Genomic DNA, 23,576 nt, shown 5'->3' on the forward strand with positions numbered 1-23,576 from the left:
GGGGGGGAATCCGATTGGTTTAAGCCTGTGGTATTTAAAGCTGGAGATGAGAAGCAGCCTCTTTGAGTACTTTCAGTCTCTAGATTAAGGAACATACCTATTGAAGGCCCTCACCTCAAATGCAGTTAGTGTTCAAAATAATCTAGAAGACGCATCATTTACATGTTTGTTTGTTTGTTTTTTTCAAAATGTCTTAGAAACCACTGTGCAGAATGCAAAAGAATAGAAAAATCTAAAACAAAGCTGAGTAGCCAGATGATAAGCATTTAGCAAATTGCTACTGGATTGTATTCACCAGATGATCTGCTCGGAAAGCTAATTCCTAAAATATGACAGAGCATGCTGATAATTGTTAAAGGCTGTGGCTGTGTGGTTTTTTGTAGTAGAAATCCATAAATAAGTTTTGAGCTACCAGAATGAGGGGAAGTATATGAGGGAGGGGTTGAACTTTTGAAGTGTCAGAGCCCCAAAGGACTTTCACATGGCATCTATCAGGCTCTGTTGAGCATTTCATAACTCTGGCTTCAGGTTAAAAATCATCTGGAAAGCTTTAAAAATGCTAGTGCCCAGGTTCCACCCTTAATATGTTAAGACAGAATCTGAGACTACAAAGGGGAAGTGACATACAGAAAACAGAAGCAAGGTACAGAGATAGCTTGATGGATTAAAACTTGGCATTTGCCTTAATGAAACCTGATTTGACTAAAGCTTGGCTGCTATGATTGCCTAAGACTCAATTATTTGTTACAATTATTTGCAATTAGAGAAATGCAAATCAAAACTACTCTTAATATGTTAAGACAGAATCTCAGAATTTGGGGAAGGAGGCAGGCCTAGTTATGAGGTATTTTTTTTGTTTGTTTTTCTTTTTTCTTTTTGTGTTTGTTTATTTGTTTAAGTTATGCAAGTAATTCTGAAGTTCAGCCAGGGCTAAAAACCATTCTGACTTTTTACTTCTAAGCAGTAATCTATGGGGACGTTTATTAAAATGTATATAAAATGCTTGCCAACTGTATAAAATGCCGGCTTCCCTCCCCTGCCATCAAATAGGCTGTTTTGTTTTGTTTCTTCTTAGTTGCAGGTTCCAAAGAAAGAAATGAAAAAAGATGAAGAGAGACATTTTAGAGAGGTCCCATGGCCTTCTTTAGGAAAGGATGGGGGTTGAGGGGTAAGAAACATTGCTATTAAATGTATTTCAGGAAGTAGAAAATATGGCATGTTCTCTATCTAAATTATGTAACTTTGCAGAATGTGGTCCATTTGTGTCAAAATAATGAGGCATATAATACGTTGCATTTAACATGTGTGGGAATTCTTTGCAGAGTAATTAGCATTCCTTTCTTCAGCCTGTATTCAGAGGAAACATACCATTCACACCCTCTCTGTGCTCACATTTTCCAGTGCGTTGGAGAGCTTTCTTTTCAATAGAAATCTTTGTCCTCTTCCTAATAAGACTTGGATTCGATTTGAAGAAACTTAGCATATCCTTCTTTGTTTTTCTGGCAGGAATTGATTTTAAAATCAGAACGATAGAACTAGATGGAAAGAAAATTAAGCTTCAGATATGGTAAGTACCGGAGGTGGGGGGAAAAAACCACACACACACACACACACACACACACACACACACAGAGTTTCTATTTTAATTGGGAATTGAGAGTGGGAATTAAAATGTGAGTTATAATGGTTTAAAGGCATCTTATGATAGCCAAAAGATCTTTTCTTTACTGAACCAAGGGGAGATGGGTAAGTACTTAGCATCCTTCAAAGGTATCTTCAGTAAGAGTGGGAAGGCGAAGCATGATACAGTTAACTCTGATAGCCAGAAGAGATCTGGGAGCTCATTCTTCCCAAGCTCTAATTTTATGCAGGAGGAAACTAAATCCTAAAACATGTATTTTACTTATTCATTGCAGTTATTACAACTATGAAATCAAATAAGGCAAAATGTCAAGTAGTACAAACCCTGAACAAAAAATACAGAGCTAGGCTCTAGCCACAGTGTCTCTAAATCAAGGACTTTGGGCTTATTGCTTCCCTTCTTTATTACCTTTATGTCACTATAATAAAATATCTGAGACAATTAACTTATAAAGAGAAAAGGTTTATTTTGGCTCACAGTTTTGGAGATTGCATTCAAAGATCAGGCAGACCCATTAGTTGCCATCCGGAGGGTACCAGATGGCAGTGTCAGGGAGCACATGGTAAAAAGCAAACCGATCACTTTGTGAGCCAGGAAGCAAGAGCAGGGAAGTGTTCAGGGTCCCACAGTCCCTGTCAAGGGATTCTCCCAATGATGCAAGGACCTCCTACTAGGCCCCACCTCCTACAAAAGATTTCATTTTATACTATGTTTTTAATAATTTTGTACATGAAACAAAATTTAATGTGTGGAATTTTGCACTTGTATGTTGGCACATATAAGTTTCTTTGTTGTTTTGTTTTTTTGAAATTTGGGATTTCAGATTTTGGAACATTTTGAGTTTCAGGTTTTGAAACACTTCAGACTTCATAACTTCATCCTGTAATACATATCAGCTTTATTTTTACACCTCACACGTGAGATAGAACACTAATCTCTAGGGTATATAAAGAACTCAAAAAGCTAAGCACCAAAAAAACAACTCAATCAGTAAATGGGCCAAGGACCTGAACAGACATTTCTCAGAAGAGGATATACAATCAATCAACAAATTTATGAAAAAGTGTTTATCATCTCTAGCAATTAGTGAAATGCAAATCAAAACTACTCTTAAGATATCATCTTACTCCAGTCAGAATGGCAGCTATTATGAAGACAAACAACAATAAGTGTTGGCGAGGATGTGGGGGAAAAGGCACACTCATACATTGCTGGTGGGACCTCAAATTGGTGCAGCCAATATGGAAAGTAGGATGGAGATTCCTTGGAAAACTGGGAATGGAACCACTATTTGACCCAGCTATCCTTCTCCTCTGTCTATACCCAAAAGACTAAAAACAGCATACTACAGGACACAGCCACATCAATGTTTATAGTAGTACAATTCACAATAGCTAAACTGTAGAACCAACCCAGATGCCCCTCAGTTTTTCTTTTTTGAATCTCCGAACTAGGATAGAACTAGAATATTTTATTGAAGCACACCTCCAGCCCTTCTTTAACTGAGGAGGAGACTAGGATTTGGAGTGGTTAAGTTAATCTGAGGGGGCATATTGCTGGGTTAGTGATAATGCTGGGACAACCATCCAAATGTCCTGGAGCATGGTGTCAACTTCATGTAGTAGGCTAATCTAGTGGTTCCCAGTATGTTTCATTAGAAAATACTGTGAAGGTTCCCATAGGCTGCCCTTTTCCTCTATTGGTGTTTAGTAAGAAAAAATATTTTAAAGATATAAAAATAATTTTTAAAGAGGGCAATAAAAAGAATTTCTGATTCTGTGGTAGGCAGTCCTGATCATAGCAATAAGGAATGTTTCTCAGAGTCCGTGGGTGATTGGCTAATTAGAACCTAGTATAGAATAGCTACAGTGGTTTAGATGCAGTTTGTCTCCCAAGGATCCATGTGTTGGAAGCTTGTTCCCAAGTGTGACTGGGAGAAAATGTGGAACCTTTAAGATGTGGGTCCTAGGGGGAGGACCTTAGGTTACTTGGGGCATTGCTCACAAAAAGGGAATACTGGTCTCCTGGAGTGAGTTCTCACAAAAGCAATTTGTCAGGAAATCCTGAGCCTGACCCCTGACTCACTCTGTTTTCCTGTCTTGAGATGCACAGTCCCTTCCTCCTGAAGTGTTCCCTTTACTGCCATCCTCCATGATATGATGCAGCTAAGGGGACTGTCACTAGAGCTGAAATAGTGTTTTTTGAGCCTCCAAAACTGTGAGCTAAATAAAGCTACCTCACTTGGGCTTGCGCACGTGACCCCCCTTCCCCCCCCCCCAGTCTCGTGGTGCTGGGGATCAACCCCCCCCCCCCCCCCCCCCCCCCCCGGGGCCTTATACATGCTAGGCAAGTTCTCTACCACTGAACTATATCCCAAGTCTAATGAATCAGTGAATCTCTTTTTCTTTATGAGATGACCTGCCTTAGGTATTTTGTTATAGTAATACAAAATGAACTAATATAGTAGCCAAAACATCATGGCCCTGAACTATTATTACTCTTAGCAGAAAAATAGTCTCCATTCAGACTTCACAACCTACATTTAGTGTAGCAGGGTTTCTTTTCCATCCTTACTGCAAAGCTGTTTCTAAATTAGTAGTGTATATAAAGAAAATATGGTTAACCTGCTCAAAAATGCTTGACATCTTTTGCCCCCATGATTTGTTTGCTTTATGCAAAACAAGTGCCCTGAGTATCTAATCAGTGAAAGAATGACAAGATAGGGCTTATCAGGCATTGATGTGAAACTTGGCCCTGTGCTGTACAGCTGAGGCCTAAAATGCTTGAGTCTTATTCAAGCTTTTTTAGTGGCAGAGATGAGTCCCCAGCCTTCCTGAGCCTGTATCCGCTTTTGCAAATGAGGATGATGTAATACTTTCACACATGCTGGGCTGTAATGGGCATCATGTGAGCACAATGTGAAAGTATTTTGTAAGGTATATATAAATGTTAAGGTATTTATTGTTTTTCATTTACTATATTTCCCTTGGTTCTTCATGTATTTCCACAAATGCCTCTTTCTCCCTTCCAATTAAATTGTACAATTTAGTTTGAGTAGCACAGGGAGCAAATTAGTTCTGGCTGTAAGTAGCAAATATGAGAATATTGATTTCACAAATATTAAGAAAATTTGACTTCTTTTATAGGATTACTACTAATAATAACTGTGTGTGTGTGAGTGTGTGTGTGTGTGTGTGTGTGTGTGTCTGTCATCTGTCTGTCCCACCACAGTGCTGAGCATTCATTGAACCACAGGACCATGCATATAATAGGCAAGCACTCTACCACCAAGCTATACCCTGGCCCATCAGAATATATTTTAATGGTGTGCCACCAGACAAAAAACAAGAATATGTGAAAGCTTATATAACTTTGAAGTGTTCATGTTTGAAAGTCTTTGAAAACATCATCAAGAATGATGTGTTGAGCTTCAGGCTCCCGTGTAATCATGGACTCCACTGCTGAAAATGTTTTGGGGGAGATCTATTTTATTATGCTCTGCTGAGCAGAATGCACACAGTAGTAAATCTAGTTCAATTGTTTGCTTTGTACAGAAGTCACACGTTCAGTCAAGAAAGGAAAATGCCTTAATCATTAAACACTTATAAGAAGGATTATTGCTACCTCTGAGAGTCTAAGAATTGAAAACTATTCCCTGTTCCCTCCCACATGTGTTTGACTGTGCCAGTTCCTAGCAGGACCTGTGTATTTTTCTGTTGCTGCTTTTATCAGCAGGGTCCAAGGTTTTCCTCCAAGTCATTTGAGCTTCTGACAGGCTCCTTTGGCCGCCACTGCCTCCAACTCACAGATGCACAGTGGGCTCTCTTTGTGTCTCATTCTCCTCTCCCTTGCGACCACTTCACTATGAGAAAACCAGAATTCCATCTCCTCCAGCGTGAGGCCTCTCCTCAGTGATGCTGTGATGACTTTTAAAACTGCTCTCTCTTTTGTTTCAAATTTTAGGGACACAGCAGGTCAGGAAAGATTCCGAACAATCACAACAGCATACTATAGAGGAGCCATGGTAAGTGTGTTTTAGGGTTTTATAACTCTTGAGGTGAAAGTAAAACATGAATATTCATTTACTCTTATTATATGAGTCAAGCTGGAATCAGTGAGAGAAAATAATTTTTTTAAATGTGAAAACAAGATATTTTAAAAGGTTTTCGGGTGATATGTTAGGTTTAATAACTATATTTTGCCATTGGTCTTCATAATAATCAGGCAATTAGCTTGTAGATATTCTAGAACTCTTCTGCATTCTGAGGTGTTCATATATTTTTGAGATTTTTTTCCCTTTTATTAATACCTCATGACAATCTCAGTAGACCACAGGCCCCATGACTTAGTGTCTATTTCTTGACCCCTTTGTCACTCAGCCCTGCTGCCATCATCCCTTATCTCTCACAACCTCCTCCCCCCAATCCCCTGCTTATGGCTCATTTCTCTGGTGTCTCCTTGACCAACATTTTACCAGCTGGTCAGGAAGTAATTGAATGATCCAAGACTCTTTGAGACTTAGAATCTGGTGAATCTTTACTGCCAGGTCTTTCTTTGCTATATTCTGGCCTTATCCATGTTATCATAACTTCATCACTTGGTTATTTTCCACTCTAAAATGCCTCATCTCTTCAGTGCATTTATATTGCTTGACTCTGGGCAAGTCATGTGTGGTGCTGGGAATACAGTGGTGAATAAGGCAACTTAGAAGCAAAGGTGTACTGAACCATGCCTAGAATCTCAGGCCCAAATCAGGGCTTTATCTCTGGCTTTTAGGCCTAAGCCAGAGGCTAGAGGTATAATTAAGTGATAGAATGCTGGGTCTAACCCCCCCACACCCTCCACACCCCCAAAAAACAGCTAAGTAAATGAATTATGCCCAAACCGAGCCCAAGTTGAAGCCTTGAATTATGATGAAATTCAATACGCTTAGAGTCTTTGAAGGTTGAACAGTTGAGCTCATAGAGCCCAACAAAAGATTCAGGAGGGGACTGAAACAATCTGATATTTTACTTAGTTTAGTTTTTGGTGACTGAAGGAGATAATGTAATGACTGATGTCTAGACATTGTTACCTAAGGAACTTCTAGCCCTGTCTACATCTTTGGCCTCATCTTGTGCCCTATTCTCAGTACATCTATGCATTGTTGCCCAGCTGTCTTTCTTTCCCTCCAGTGGGCTCTGGGCCTTCCATTCCAGTGAGATATTTTTATTTCTGCTATTTGCCCCAGGTATCCATGGGCTTCCTGTCTTCACCCTATCCCTAACCCCTTGTTCCTAGTGTAAGTCTATTCAGTCCTCAGACCTTGGCTTTAATGTCATTTTATCAGAGAATCTCTAACTATTCCAGCTTTTCATCCAGCTTAAGATTACATCCCTGTCATGTGAGCTTAGAGCTCCTCATGCTTCTTCATAGCAGCTATCAAAATTATAATTAATTGTATAATTATTGGTTCATTGTCTGTTTTCTTTGCTAGCCATCCCCAAGAGGAAGGGAACTTGACTATCTTATTCATTGCTATTAGCACCTAGTATTATTATATTAGGCATATAGTGGATGCTCACTAAATATTTGTTGAATGGTGAGCAAATCTAGCATGTAGAATCAAAAAGTGGTCTGAGGATATAGATTATGGACTTGTTAACTTGCAAATGTTAGATGAACCTTTTAGAAATACCAGATGTGGGATCTTTAACAATGTGATGACAGGGCCTTTCATTACACCTGCATAACAAATGCATTATATTTTAAGTGTCGATAATTTACTTAGAATAAATGATGACATTTTGATCAACCTATATAAAAAATTTAAAGCAGTGTAGTCTCATTCTTAGTGGAGAACTAAGAAGCAAGATGATTTCTACTTGGAATGGAAGTGATTACCTCCTCCTTTCAATTTACCTTTGTTTTAACTTAAACTTGCCTCAGTTCCAGTTGGTGCTGATTGTTATCATGTGAGGTCAGGTAGAAGAGGTGTATTACCTTTACCACAATCACTAATTTATTAAAGGTTAACAATGAAGATAAAGAGTATTTATTTACAAGGTGAAGCAATGGAAGAATTTATTTTTCTCTGTACTTTTCAAATACATTATGAATCCCTTTTTAAAGAAAAAAGGAAAAAAAGGTTTCTGGAGGGTAGGAGTACATTGACATTATATACTATAACTTTAAATATATGAAGTACTATATAAAAACCTTTGTTTCCTCTTATAGGGAATTATGCTGGTGTATGACATCACAAATGAAAAATCCTTTGACAACATTAAAAACTGGATAAGAAACATTGAAGAGGTATGTATGGAAAGAGAATGATGAAATTGGAGAGGAGTCCTGGTGAGTGCTTACTATATAAGGCCCTCTCTGTCTCTCTCTGAGGCAGCCAGGCTGCTGAGAGAGATGTAGGGCATAGGAAGGCTAGTCCTTCTCTCTGCACTCCATGAAGATCTCTGGTGCTGCCAGTCTGATTGCTGTGGGTTGTAGACAGAGGAGCAATTTCACAGAATTTTAAACTTGGGCCAGATCTTGGAAATAATTTTATCCTAGTCCCCATTTTATTCATATAGAAACTGAGGCCAGAAGGAAGTGACTCGCCAGTGTTTGCACAGCCTTTAAAAAGGAGAATCAGAATTAGGACATCTAATTCCCAGTTTTATCAATTCTACCTGCTGTGTGACTAGCTAAACTATATTTTTACTCTAGCAACTTTTCCCCTTCATTTTCTCCATGTTAAATGAAGGTATTTAAAATTTCGCTTAATTCCAGAATACTTTGACATTTCAGAAATCGTACTCTGAAATAACTTTGTACACATTTATATTAATCCACATAAATTTATTTTTTAAATAGTTCGGAATCCAAAATATTTCTCCACTGGATCACTATCATGTTTTTCTGTCTTGCTTGGTCCCCCCTCCCCGCGCTTACCGCCCACTCCCACCCCATGTCTTTATGTACAAAAAGCCATGAGAATGATGACTGGGAACCTATGGGGAAGGAGTTTATATAGGCTCTGCAAGGCTCTAAGCTGTAGCATTCCCCTCCTCCCATCTTTAACTCTTCTCTGAATCAGGCCTTGTGTTGAATGAAAGATTATTTGTCTTATTATTAAATACATTGATGTGTTTCTGACAGGTTAGGATTTTCCTGTTGAATAGCTGTGATTTTTCTCAGGCTGTTTTTATAGTGTACTATTTTCTTCTTGCAGCATGCCTCTTCAGATGTTGAAAGAATGATCCTTGGTAACAAATGTGATATGAATGACAAAAGACAAGTGTCAAAAGAGAGAGGGGAGAAGGTAAATTTGAATTGAATAAAAGTTGGAATATACTTACATTAAGTCTTCATTTTCTTAATATTATTTAATTATTGATCTAAGTTTTTAAAATATGTGTTTTAATTCTTTAGAATGGAGTCAGCAACAAAGAGATGTAATCCATACTTGAATGGTGTGAATTAGTATTCGGATCCAACTCCTTATACTGTGTCGTCATGACTCATTCCTAAAGAATTTGCTAGTGTTTTCTGGGAGATACAAATTGATCCTTTTTAAGATTTTCTGCAGCTTAGAGTTCAGGCTGTTTCTTCCAGATCTGTGTGAAAAACCCAGTTTTGAAGTTAAAACAATTTGGAGGGGGAAAAAAAAAAAGGATAAGTAGAGTTTCAATAATCATTTTCCAGTTTATTTTCTAAGAATATTCTATCATACACTGGATTTAGGCCATTATGAATAAACTTTTTGTAACTGCTCAAGCTACAGATATGTCATTTGTAGGCTTTTCTGTTTAGTGTCCTATAAAGCAAAAATTTATATTTTGTAGCTTTTTAATTCTATGGCATTTTCTAAATTAACTTAAGAGGTTTCCCTTTTTGAATCCTGGAATTTTGCTTTATCCTTTTTCTTCAGGGATACATGCAAAATGCATTTAGTCTTTTAATCTGACTGCACACTTTTCCCCTAAAAACATTCACTTAATTTTAGTGTGGTAAATGAACTGGGGAACTCTTTGAGAGTAGATGGAAGTATGGAAGAATTCACAATTCTTCTAAATCAATAGTATAAACCAGTTCATTTAAAAATAATTAAAAGTGACTTGGAGGGCTGGGGCTGGGGCTTAGTAGTAGTGCACTTGCCTGACATGTGTGAGGCATTGGGTTTGATCCTCAGCACCACATATAAATAAATAGAGAGAGAGAGAGAGAGAAAGAAAGAAAGAAAGAAAGAAAGAAAGGTCTATCAACAACTTAAAAAATAATTTTAAAAAAAGTGATTTGGAGAATTGTACCTTTGTAGAAAACATAAAGGATAAATGAATCCCAAGTTAAATGGTAGGAGTGGGAATTCATCTCATAATTTTTCTTGTCTGTACCAAAAGTTCAGTAGAACAAAGAGAAGTACTGGCATTGCGTTTTAAATGAAAGTTATGCCACATTTACTATTAAGTTAAATTATTAAATTTCAAATGAAATAGAAGAAAGCAAAGAAATTTGAGAACAACAGGAGTTCTGTAATTGATAACCTATTTTGGGGACTTTGAAAAACCTATAAAATATAAATATGTTCAAGTCACTTTCACTGGATTTAAGGTTTCTGTTTGCCTTTCAGTTAGCAATTGACTATGGAATTAAATTCTTGGAGACCAGTGCAAAATCCAGTACAAATGTAGAAGAGGTAAGAAGAAAATGTTTGGTAATGGCACCAATGCTTTATGTGCCCACATTCAAGTGATTGATTCTCAAAGTCTTGATGTTTTCTGACCAAGTGAAAAAGCCTTTTGTGAGCATATCTCCATATTGTGCACTGTGACTTTCACATAGAATTTGGGTGGCTGAATTTCTAACATCCAGACCTCACATAGATTTTTTTTTTTTTTTTAAGATTGTCAATTAAAATTTACCAAATAGGAAATAGAAGTTTAGTTTAAGTTCAGTGTAATCCTTTGGGAAGCTGGAAATTCTGGACTAGCAGGCCAAGAAGTGTCTTTTGCTCATGTGTCATCATTCATGTCACCTTGTAGTAGCCTGTAGCAGACAAGTTAAATTACTTTCATGTCTGTATTATCCCAAGAGAGAATAAAACTGCTATTTTATTGAACAGATTCCCTTTTTGTACACAGTGAAGTAGGTTAAGCACAATACATTGTAATATTATGACATTAGTTAGAAATAAGATAGTTTGTCAGAGAATAGCTTTAATGAATTTTTATTAAGTTAGCTGTTGAAGAAAATCACATCTTTTAAAGTCTTCTAAGAATAGGTTTTCTTTACCAAGGGCAGAATTACCAATATTTTCTTTGTTTAAAAAATTTTTTTGGAACTGATCATAAAAATAATACATGTAATATGTGTTAATAAATAATTCACTTAATACTGATGTTTGGCCTCCTCAACATTTAATTTCTTAGGTTATTCACTGTCATAACATGAAGGGTAAAACTCAAGACTTAAGTGACTTTATTTGCCAGTGGACACTGATCAGAACATTTTCTTTGTTTTAAATAACTGACACTCATCTTTTCAGGTTGGCTAATGGGTATTGGGAAACAGGAAGTCTCTACTGATTTATTTATACAAGCATAGTTAAGCAGAAAAATGCTTCCTTCTGCTTGCCACAAAAGGATTTCCCTCTACAAGAAAGAGGGCAGTCTCTTACTTTAGCTCAGCATGAATGGTAGAAACAGAAAAGCTTGCTCACTGTGATGGCCCTGTAGGATCACTCACACAGGATGATCTCTGTACCCTGGCTTAATGAAGCAGGCCTGGTCTCTTTTAGTGCTTGCACCCTGATCACAGCTATGGCTTAGAGGGAGCATTGAGTTATGGAAGTATAGAATGAAGAGTTGCTTGAGCTGCTTATTCAAGCCAGGTGTTCTAGAGAAGTTAGCAATTTCCCCAAAGCTTTAAATTAGTGTGGTTAGCCTCATAAAAACTAAGATGAGGCCTGGAGCGTAGCTCAGTGGCAGAGCTCTTGACTAGCAACTGTGAAGCCCTGGGTTCAATCCTTAGCACCACCTATCAAAATAAAGGCACGCTGTCCATCTACAACTATAAAAAAAAAAAAACAAAACTAAGATGAGCTTTCTTAGAAACTTACTTATATGTAACCATTGTGACATTGAGATACTGATCATGAGTATCACTAGTAGTTTTGTTTAATTGGATTGCAAATAATACTTTTCCTAAACAGTTTTTGGGGATCAGGAGTGGCTGGAAACAATGAGGCTGACATAGCAGTTCGTTTAGCAGGGGAACAATTGAAGAAACTGTAGGAGTTCTTGACTGCAGAAACAAAAAGTGATGACAGGCTTAAAAAATACTTGGTATGGGTCAATAGATAATATAAAGTGATAAGACACAGAAGATTGTACATATTGTTAACAGTCAGAAATTAGAGATAGAGATTTTTGCAAAGATAGATATTAGAGCTAGAGTACTACATAATTATTCATTCACTCATTAAACAATAATTGCATCTCCTTAGACCAGGCACTGTGACCTGCTCTGGGGAAGGTGGGGGTGCTGCTATCTTTCTTTTTCACTTTGCACATCAGCACATCTGCCTTGTTCTTGATGTACTGAGGAAGCTATTCATAACTTGTATCAGATCTTACATGCAAAAAAATATTTAATGAATGAATGAAAGACAGTTTGAAATGTTTGTGATATAATTGTAAAGAACATGGAACATTAATGTGCATACTATGATTACAATTATGCTCTTTTCTCAAAAACTCTAAAGTAATATATTTATAATGAAATACTTTTCAAAAATTCCATTTCTATTTTGAAACATATTATGAATATATAATAACGAAATTTTTTGTTTTACCTTTAGGCATTTTTTACACTTGCACGAGATATAATGACAAAACTCAACAGAAAAATGGTTTGTATCACTTATAATTTCTATTTCTATTATGTGGATTTTTTAATTTGGCATTTGATGATAAGTTTGAGCATGATTATAACATATTCACATTAAGCTCACTTTTTCCTGACTCACATATTCATCTGGTTGGACTTTGATTTCTTTCCATTTCTTTAGGATCCTTATTCCTGCACTGAAGCTGTCTTTAATTGAATTTTGATTGGAATAATGAAAATACTAATGGCACAAATTATATTTTTCCCATAAAATTATCTAGTTCATGTGACAGATATTTATATGATTTTGATGTTTGCTTAAATTTGAAACTATCTCAGTGATTAATCATTAGGAAAGCCTTGAAAGTTTGTTTTAACCATTCCTGACTCTAATTGTACACCTTATATTACCAGCTGTTCTTACATCTAACAGGATTTTCTACACTAGAATCTGAATATTGTTTCTATCACTATCCTTGAAATGTTATACTCCATTGGTTATAATTTCTTTGAAATGGAAATTTGACTTTCCTACCTAATATATTTTTAAAATAGAAGTGCTATCCCAAGAACATTTTTCTCTTTTTATTCACCATTTCCAAAGAAAAGGATGACACTGGAGCTTAACTAGTTCCCTTTCTAATTCAGATAGTAGAGTACACATTTCACTAGAATGTACATTTCACATAGTATGGTTTATTTTTATTTTTAAGTAATTGGGGGTAAAAACATGAAACTTTCATTTCCTTGGTAACTTTGTCTTCTGTTTTTTAGAATGACAGCAATTCATCAGGGGCAGGTGGGCCAGTGAAAATAACAGAAAACCGATCCAAGAAGACCAGTTTCTTCCGTTGTTCGCTGCTTTGATGAACTCTTTCTTTTTGAGAGACTGCAGCATACCTAGAAGGCCCTTTCCTGCTTTTCTGAAAGCACAGGTCACCCGGCCTCAGAGTCACACTGCCCGGCTGCTGCTGAGAGCACCCACTGAACTTAGACCTCCCGACACAGAATGCCAAGTGGATCCAGCCTCGTGGCCTAGCAAAAGAATAGGCTCCTTTTTATCATACATGGAAGCAATGAAGTGGAGACACATGCAGGACCTTGCTGGTTTTTTCTTTCTTTTATTGCCTGTTGCAAAAGCTGCTATCTTTCTTTTTCACTTTGCACATCAGTATTAGCCTTTTCTTATTACTGTACACCTTAGACTCATACTTGCACACTTTTGTGGCATGAAGTTCTAGACAAATTTGGGGTTGTTTAAAAGACGACAGAATATTAAGCAGAGGTTGACAGACTAAAATTAAAGGACACTTGGTCTGGTTCATAGGGCCAAATATTGTATTGGTAGCATTTGTTTAAGGGCTTTGATTTGTGATTTTCTTAAATAAGAATCATTAAATTATGATCAAATTTATTTTAGAAAGTCATAAAAATGCCTACTTGTTCAGCAGCAGCCACAGTAGCTTTCTTCAGATTGTTAAGATCTTTGTTTCATTCTTGATCTTTTTGCCAGAGTCTGGATAGCTGAATGAATCACTTTTTAAATTCATTACCTCTGCCTGATCTTATGGAAACTGCATTTGGAAATCACTATAATCTCATTTTTCCTGGGGTTTGTATTTGCTGTTCTTTCCCATGTTGGACTTATTGTAATTACTTAGTTATCTAAAACTAGTAACAAATTTGACCATTGTTGTCTGATTCTATTTGTGAACTTCTTGAGCTGAGATTTTACATAGGGAGAGAAATGCATAATTTAGGGTTTTATTTTAGCATCTAACTGTGGTTGTGTCACATCAGAATATATATAATATAATTTTTCTTAGGTTTACCTCTTAGCTTACTAGTTAATACCAAATTTCTACCATAATCCCTGTCTGCAAGATTAACTTAGATTTAGATTATAGTTGGCAGAAAGCATACCTGTAGGGAGAGAGAAGAACTTGTCAATAGAAATTTAAGAGATAGTTCTTAGTAATGGTGACAATAATGATTTTTGGTTCTATTTTGGGGTTTTTAAAAAGTTAAAAGTAATTACACTTAGTGCATCATCTCAGAAAAATTTTGCCTTTTCATTAAGAGAAAATATGATGAAGGCTTCACTTTTAAAACAGTTGTTGAAGGTGTAGAACCCAGCTCCATCTGTTTAGGTTCATTGTTATAGAACTTGGTCTAGTTATTTGGACCAAAGCCAACCAAAAGCTTAGTTGCCTTTCTCACCAAACACTGGTACTGGTATTCCTTTTGTAGATGTAGCCATCACATAAGATGGTTTTTAATGTTAACTTATGTGCCAAATTCAGATCATAATGTCATTGTTGCTTTTGTAGCCTTCAGTGTCTTAACACAGGAAGGGATAATAAAGAGGTGACTATGGAATTGAATTCTGTTAATAACTGTTCTTCCTGTTATGCCTATAAAGGCTGCTATAATGCTAGGTAGTTAAGAATGGAAACTGGAAATGGAAATGGATTGGATTGTTTGTTACCACAGAGAATTCTGATTCAAATTAAGATATGTCATTTCTGTGCTTAGACCAGTCAGCCTTTATTCCATGTTTGAAAACTTAGAAATAATTCAGTGGCTTCAAATATGCCAGAGCAATTTTTGGTGATATTCTAAACTTACTGTTGACAAATATCAGCCTCCTTAGTTGTTTTGTTTGTTTGTTAATAGTTACCTGTTAGTGTCCCAGTATAATCAATAAGTCTATGATTGCAAGTTGATTGTAAGTCTACCATCTTCAAATTTAGATACATTTTTAAAAAGAAAAAACAATTTCTTAGAAGCATCTTATATTTACTAATTTTCTGAATAAAAGATATTCAAGCAGTTAAGCTTTCTGGATGGTAACAAAATAATTTCTAAAAGGCAAGTGCTATGACACCATGAATGAATGTAATTCTCTTAGTTTTTTACCTCTGACTATTTGGTGTCTTAACACTTTGGTTTCTATCTCAGGGGTTGTCTGCAAACCAAAACTGACATATTCTGTGGTTAGCTTTTATTATTATTTTTTAACAGAATGCTTTGCTTTTGTTGTATTTCTTCATTCTTATTTTGTCTTCTCTGGGTTAATAACTAGTCTCCATGAACTTCCTTTTGAAAGAGCCTGTAAAAGTTAGATGAGCCTATTAGTGCTCTTTGAAGTAGCAGCAAACTGGGAGTATATGCTCTGTTATATAAAAATAAATTGTCCTTGCTATTTTCTTACATTTAGCTTTGCTAAATTGTATATAATTTGAGCTAAGACCATAGGAAACTCACTTTCTGCATGGTAAAATGACCCAATAAATGTTCCACTTTGCTTAATAATGTACATATAGTGCATTATTTTTTCTATTTGTAGATGAATTTAGTAACAGATAATTGTCTGTTCCCTGCTGAAACTGAAGAAATCTAGGGGGTTTTTGTTTGTTTGTTTGTTTTTGTTTTGTGAACATATTTGTGGTCTTAAGATAAGGTACATAAAGATTTTTGCAGCAGTATTAGTGGTTCAGTGGCTGCACTTTATTATCAATGTGCTAAGTTTGACAATGATTGGACTAGAAGACCTTTTCAAATAGAGTCTGAGGGCATCAGACAATGAAAATATGCTGTAACTAAGTAGCATGTAAATCAGTTGATTGTAAAATGTTTCACTGGGAACTTATTTTAGCTATATTTTACTTCCAACAAATTATGATAAAATAATCTACCTGTGCATCGGTTAGTAGGTGCTGCAGGGTTTCTTACTATTTACATGAACATTTTTGTGCAGTCTTTGTTATAAAATTTCAGAAGACTTTACTCTTTTCTTTGAAGGACTATTTTTTAATTATACCTCATTTAGCTAACTAGAATTCTAATACCCAGTAGAGAAATGGTGACCCAGCCTTTAAGCATCCAACTTTAGATTACATGTTTTGCTTTGTTTTGAGCTGAAGGTATTCCTAGAAAAAGTAGATGATAGCTTAGTTTAGAATAGAACATACATGTCATATCCAATAATGTTAAAAAAAGTATTATCACCCTGTGTCCATTAATAAATTTAGCCGTGCAATATAGATACATTTTTGCAAAAATTTCTAAGTAAGAATTTTTAACTCCATTTTACCAGTTCTGAATGCTGAGAATCTGTATTAAGGCTTATAAGGTTTTCTTATGATCAAGAAGTGATATATTTTAAGCAGGCCCTCTTTTCAAGTGTATGACTTAGATTCCTTTATAAATTTAGTTTTAATCTTTAAAGATGAGCTTCTAAGCCTAAAAATCTTAAGCCACATTTCATTATGTTGGTTTACTTATCTCAAATTTTGAGCACTTGTTTCTGCAATCAGGTTTTTTAGATTTTTTTTTTTTTAACATAAAAGACAATCCTTTTTCCTTCTCGTTATATCCAGGGGTGGAGAGGAATGTCTAAAAATGAAATCCCTAATATAGTGGGACCTAGAAAGATAAGGTATGCTAATAAAATTTAAAATTCTAGCAAAATTTTACAGTAAGATTAGTCTTTTTTTAAGACTAGTAAAATTATTAGGGGTCAAGTTCACTATGAAAAAGATTGAAATAAAGTATACAGAAATGAAAATTAGCAAACAGTTACTTTAGAGATATTTTTAGATTTTTGCTTCATTTATTGAAATGTGTGTGCTGTATGCAATTGCATTTCTTATTGCCAAGAACTGATAGAACTTCTTCTTTCATTTTCTTACCTTTTTTAAAAAATGTGAATTTAATCATGATAGTTCATTCCTATGGCCTTACAGATGGTTTTATTTTGTTTGCAGTTGATGCTGCAGTCTTTTGAAAAAATACCATAAACTGTTTGACTAAAATCATGCCCTTAATGGGATCTATTTTTTTCATAGAATTATCCTACTGTATATGTTTAAACATATTTTAATTTTGCTCCAATGGCTTAATGTGGAAAAGCTCCTGAAGATAAAGTAGACCTGTCATGTGGTTAATCTTGTTTAAGCCAATTCATTAACTGTGTACTGATACTGATGCTGTGTATGTGTGTGTGTGTTTTTTTTTAAATGGGTTTTATTCCAGGTGAACTTTTTTTTATAATAATGTTCGTCTAAAAATAAAAACTACATAATGAAAATATTTATGACTCACTGAAGTGGATTGCACATTTTAAAAACGTTTCTGCAAATTTGCTAGTTTTGATATTTTAGCAAACTTTATGTATCATTGAGTTGCTTAAAGATTTAGAAAAATTGCCAAACCTTCAGCTCATACTTAATTCAGGATATACTGAAGTCATTCTGTTGTAGAACCTGTAGCTATAAACTGATCATGCTTCCCTTCTTAATCCTTGCAAATTTGTAGAGAATTTGTAACTTCTGTAGTTTTGTTTTCACTGAGAAAAATCAGTCTGATCATACCAACTGTGTTCTGTCATTTGTTCATGTTTTCATCCCACAACTATTTTAAACCTTCGCTATTTTGTCAAGCTTCCTACTGGTAGACAGATCTTTTACCTCCCCCTCTCAGAGCAAAGCATCATTTTGCAAAGCACTTAGCCTCCTCTCTCTCCCTGATCTATAGTCCACCTTCATCCCACTCCTTCCTCTTGGGTGGCAAAGGGGATCTTTCTTCCCTGGGCTCCTCTTTCTTTCTCTTCTCTTGATTCCCTGCTTTTAAGGGAACCAGTAGCCCCCTTTTCTTATACTTAAAAACTCTTAAGCTGTCTTATACCTTTCTTCTCTGCATCTAAATGTCACTGACCAGCCTACTCCATTGCCCCATGCCCTACTATTCTTTTTTCTCATTGGCTTGTTATAGTTAGGCTTTTTCAAAGAATTGTCTATATTTACTATCTTCATTTTTTTTTTTTAATTAACCTACTCCAGGTTAGCTGCTGTCCCCACCACTTCACTGATGTCGTGCTTACAACAGCCTAGTTATAGAAATAGTGGACAATTTTCAGCCCTTGTCTTAGCTAAGTTCTTGGCAGCACTTGACTAGTATACCATTCCCTCCTAAAAATGTTCCCTTCTCCCAGCTTCAGTGATAATATTCTTCTGATCCTCACTCTTCCAGCGTAATTTCTTCCTTTTTCATATCTCCTATAAGAAGGCCAAATAATGCCCTTCCCTCCCCACAGATGATGTTCATACTCTAATCCCTGGAATCTGTAACTGATATTGTATATAGCAAAAGATACTTTGAAGATGTGATCAAGTTAAAGATCTTGAGATGTGAGATGACGAGAGATTATCCTGGATGATCTAAGTGGGCCCAGTGTAACCTAGGGGCCATTCTTATAAGAGGGAAACAGGAAGTGTCAGACTTAGAAAATAGTTAAGTGATGATGGAAGCACAGGGATGCAGGGCCATGAGTCAAGGAGCCTGGACAGCCTCTAGGATCTAGAAAAAGTAAGGAAAAGGATTTCCCTGTAAAGCCCAGCCTGTCCCAGTGCCTTGATCTTAGCCTATAAAACTCATCCTGAAAATCTCCAGAACTATAATACATTTGTGCTGCTTTACTCCCCTAAGTTTATGGTCATTCAGTACAGCAGCTATAGAGAGTTAATTCAGCTTTAAAATGTGTATTTCTAGTGCCAGCCTCTTTTCATAGGCCCAGATGTCTTACTGGACATCTGCCCTTTGATTCACTACAGGTATATCAAACTACATTTCTGAAACTGAAATTCAATTTTATCTTCTATGCTTCCTAACAACTCCTAGCAGCAATTCCAATCCTATGAAGAGAGACCTGTTGCTTCTACATGGTAATAAATATTACCATCATCTATCTAGATTCCCAGTTAGTCAGTGTCCAAGTCTTATAGCTTCTGAAGATGGTATGGGAGGGGGGACAGTGTCCATCCAGTAAGGCTCCCAGCACATCGTAAATGTTTAATAAATCTTGAATCAGTGAACTTCAGTAATCATTAAAAATCAACATGCCACCAAAGTGAGCTAAATATAATTTAGGAACTAAAGGTAATTTAGAAGTATTTTTCTTCACTTTTTAATTTAAAGAAAGGTATTAAGTAAATCCATAAATACCTTGTTTAGGGCAGCAAGAAAAAGAGAAGTTTTATTCTGGTATTTAGACTGTTTTAACCTTTGTTAAATACTTCATACTATATTAATCTGTGTTAAATGTCTTATACTATATGTAATTTTTATTAAATACAAGAGGATTTTCTTTTAATATTTTTAACCCAGAATGCTTTTGCTGAGTATTGACAAACTGAGTAAGCCCTCTCTCCTCCTTCAATTTTTTGCCCTCAAAATTTTGCTTACTTGGGAGGCAAAGGCAGAAAGGTAACTTAGCAAGACCCTGCCTCAATAGAATAAGTGCATTAAAAGGACTGGGAAGGTAGCTCACTGATAGAACACATTGCCTAGCAATGCATGAGATCCTGAATTCCACCCTCAGTGCTGGAAAAAAGATAGGTTTTTCAATATTAACTCCAGGGATATATGAGACTTCCCCCCATAAAAATATTTTTGTTATGCTTTGGGTCTTAAATGTCCTCCAAAATCTCATGTATTGAAGGCTTGGTCTCCAAATGACGGTGTTATTGAAAGATGGTGAGTTCTTTAGGAAGTAGGGCCTGGTGAAAAGAGTTTGGTCGTTGTGGGTGTGCCCTTCAAGGGGATAGTAAATTCAGCCTCAGCTTGCAAGTAGTAGTACTCATTACTGACTTTTTTTTTTTTTTTAAGGTGATGCAAGAGACAGAAACCCTAAGAAAGAAGGTAGAGAAAGACAAGTATGGCTGTGAATAGACTGGGGATCACAGTCTATTCCAGTCTATTCCCAGCCCCTTCCTTCTCTTTCTTCTTCTTCTTCTTTTTTTTTTTTTTTTTGGCCTCCTGGCTGCATTGAGATGAGCAGCCTTTTCTGCCACATGTTCTCAGTACCATGATGTACTTCCTCACTAGAGACCCAAAGTGACTGGGCCAAACATGAACTGAAACCTCAAACTGTGAGCCAAAATCTTTCTTCCTTTTAAGTTGATTTTATCAGGTATTTTTCCACAATAACAGAAGGTTGAGTAATACAATTATAAAAGTAATAAAAGGGACGAAACTTAGGAAATGCAGGTGGGTGCTTTATTCTGGAACCTGGAATTCTTGATTTTTAATAAAGGCCTCTTTATACCAGATCCAACTGCACCAAGACATTGAGAACCACCTGCATTTTCCTAGGTTTCTTCCTTATCTGTTGTCTTTGCCTTTTTTTTTTTAATTATATTGGATGATCCCCAGTCTTTTCACAGCCCTAATATTCTATGAAACACTATTAATTTCTCTAAGGCAGACCACTTGATATCCTACCATAATTACAATTTGTCTCTTTGATATCTAAGTGAAGCTTTCTTTTATGGTTTATAAATTTGGAATTTAAGTTCAATCGACTTTTTTGAGTTATAAAAAAGGCTTCATTGAAAGAATTAGATAGTATAATGGTTTCTCTGATTCTTATGACTAATTTTTCCTCCCTTTATCTCATATTTTCTTCTTGCATTGTATTAAAAACAGTGAATATTTTTTTAAGCTGAAATTACTATAAAAGTGTGGTTATTACTTTGGTCTCTGGTTTCTAAGTATTATTTCCTGTAGACTCTCATTCTGTACCATCAATAAAATCAGTTTTTAATGAGACTTGGGTCCTCAGATTAACTCCTGCAGGGCCAGTAGCTTCACTCCGTCCTACTACTATGAACCCTCCTTATCCTGTCCAGCAGGATGAAAACTAGCATTTGTTACTAATAAAACTGAATGTATCCCTCTATCTCCTGTCCTCCCTTAACTGGCTTCCTGTCTCCTCTCCTCCGAAGCCAAATATCTCTTTCTTACCACATACTAGTTGAAGAACACTTTGCAGAATGGCTTTTACCCGTTTGTGTGTTACATACACTAGTGACTTCCTTATAGCAAGATCCAGTGGACACATTTCACTAGTACCTTGATTAACCTCTCCACATCCTCCTTTGTGAAATTTTTTTTTCTCCTTTGCTTCAGTGACATTACCATGCTCCTAGTTTCTTGCTACCTTCCTAGTTGTTCCTTTTCAGTTTCTTTTGTGGTTCCTCTTCTTGTACCTGAAACATTGGTTTCTGGCAACACTTGAGGTGATTATATCCACTCCTAAGTTTCCAAGTATTATGCAAAGTCTCAATTCTGGATTTTTAGTCCAGATCTCGCCTGATCCTGCCTATTCAGTTTGCTTACTGAACACCTCCACATGCTATCGTATAAGCATCTAAATCTCAGGGCATCCAAAATGGTACCTATTATTGTGTCTTTTCCCCATATTTTCTCCTCCTCCCATCTTCATAGCAACCATTTAAGCTAAAAATCTCTAGAATCCATTTTCCTTCACTTTTTCCTCTCACTTCATGTAACTAATTAGTCACTAAATTCTGTGTGCACTATTCCTGACTCTCTTAAATCTCTCTGGTTTTCTCCAAACTCCTGTAACTTCTCTGATTCAGACCTCTTTTATCTCATCCCGAAAATACACCTAGCACCTCCTATCTGGAATCTTAGTTTCCATATCTGATCTGATTTTGTTGCTCACCTGATTAAAGCTCACTTTAGGTGAACTCTAAAACCCATAAAACTGATTACAAGGCCCTTTGTGATCACCCCCCACTGGCCTTTCCAGTCTTACCTCTTGTCTTTCTCCTCACACACCCAGGCCATCCTGAACTACTCTCTGACTCCCAGAATGTTTTCCATTCTCAGAATGTTTTCTTCATTTTTGACCACATTCCACTTATCCTTCCATCTCCTCCCTCTTTCTTATCTTTGCTAACTCCTGAGCTGATACCTTTTAAACAGTAATGTATTAGATAAATATGAGTAAGGCATTACCTTCTTTGGCAAAACCTCATGAGTTTGGACTGGATGCTTTTCTCTCTTCCAGCATATTTTCATAGAACCCCATATTTGCCTATCTGGATTCTCCACTAGATTTTAAGCTCCTTGGAGACAGGAGCACATCTGTTTCATTGGTGTATTCCAAATACCTAGATTTGTGTCTAATACTTAGTAGGCATTTAGTACATATTTTGAATGAATAAACTAATGGTTGAATAAATATAGATAGATTAATATTACCAGAATGCAAATTTTAACTGTACTCGCTAGTATATGCACAGTTGGAAGAATTCTTAGCATTTTATAGCTATATCTATTGTAGGTGCCTGCCTTCTCTTTTTCCCAGTCACCTTTTAAGGATTTAATTCCCAACATCACTTAGTACCTATGTTTTCAAGTTTTGGGGGACACTTAACAGTATGTTTATAAAAACTTGAGTCAATAGCACTGCTACTTAGCCTTAAACTTCTCATGTGTAATAGGATTTTTGAAATCATTGTAAAGGTGATTTTTTTTAAAAAAAATTTATTAGAATGTGTGTGTGTGTGTGTGTGTGTGTGTGTGTGTGTGCTGGGATCAAACTCAGGGTCTCACACATACTAGGCAGGCATTGTACCACCAAGCTACACCCCTGGCCCAGTACTTTTAAACAGCAATGTATTAGATAAATGTAAGATGGTATTATGATTCAGAGACTGTTTGAAACAATGTTTTTCTAGTGAATAATAATGAGTGCTGCAGACGATATTTTAGTGGTGCCTTCACTGGTTTTCTAGTTAATTTCTGTTCCAACAGACATCAGGTAAAGATGTCTTTATATGTAGAGGGGCAGGCTCACCACATTTTTTTTCATTGCCTTCTCGTTTTTAAAATAGACTTAGGGACTAAAATTGAACTAAAATATGATCAATAAACAATAACTGCAAATTCCCCCACATCGTACTGCGCTTTGAGGGTGGGATAAGGACATTGTTATAGACCATTTTAGTTATCATTCATTACTTCGCTTACTTCCAAAGTGAGGCAGCTTCAACCAAAACATATAGATGATGTCTGAAGAACTATGCAGTGAAGTAAGTAGAAAAACTAACTTTAAAATGGGCAAAGGTCATGGTTTACCATAAGAATTAAATATCAGTAGCTGTATTATGTGAAAGCCCTGGGCACCTCGTGGCCCCGCCCCCGGCTCCGACCGCGCCCGGATACCTCTTGGCCCCGCCCCGCGCCCCGCCCCCAGCTC

At 36.3% G+C, this 23,576-nt stretch overlaps 1 protein-coding gene across 1 annotated transcript in view; it reads left to right on the top strand.

Moving 5' to 3' along the window:
• Rab8b (RAB8B, member RAS oncogene family) overlaps nucleotides 1–17,599 on the top strand; it is a 64,730-nt gene extending 47,131 nt beyond the window's left edge. The window contains exons 2-8 of the mRNA XM_027924493.2: nucleotides 1,507–1,567; nucleotides 5,606–5,666; nucleotides 7,859–7,936; nucleotides 8,850–8,939; nucleotides 10,248–10,313; nucleotides 12,477–12,527; nucleotides 13,280–17,599. Coding sequence (XP_027780294.1) covers nucleotides 1,507–1,567; nucleotides 5,606–5,666; nucleotides 7,859–7,936; nucleotides 8,850–8,939; nucleotides 10,248–10,313; nucleotides 12,477–12,527; nucleotides 13,280–13,372 — 500 coding nt within the window. The 3' untranslated portion in view covers nucleotides 13,373–17,599. The remainder of the gene's footprint in view (nucleotides 1–1,506; nucleotides 1,568–5,605; nucleotides 5,667–7,858; nucleotides 7,937–8,849; nucleotides 8,940–10,247; nucleotides 10,314–12,476; nucleotides 12,528–13,279) is intronic.
• The last annotated feature ends 5,977 nt before the right edge of the window (nucleotides 17,600–23,576 follow it).

The sequence above is a fragment of the Marmota flaviventris genome, chromosome 2 (genome assembly GCF_047511675.1).
Source record: "Marmota flaviventris isolate mMarFla1 chromosome 2, mMarFla1.hap1, whole genome shotgun sequence".
NCBI classification, from domain to species: domain Eukaryota; kingdom Metazoa; phylum Chordata; class Mammalia; order Rodentia; family Sciuridae; genus Marmota; species Marmota flaviventris.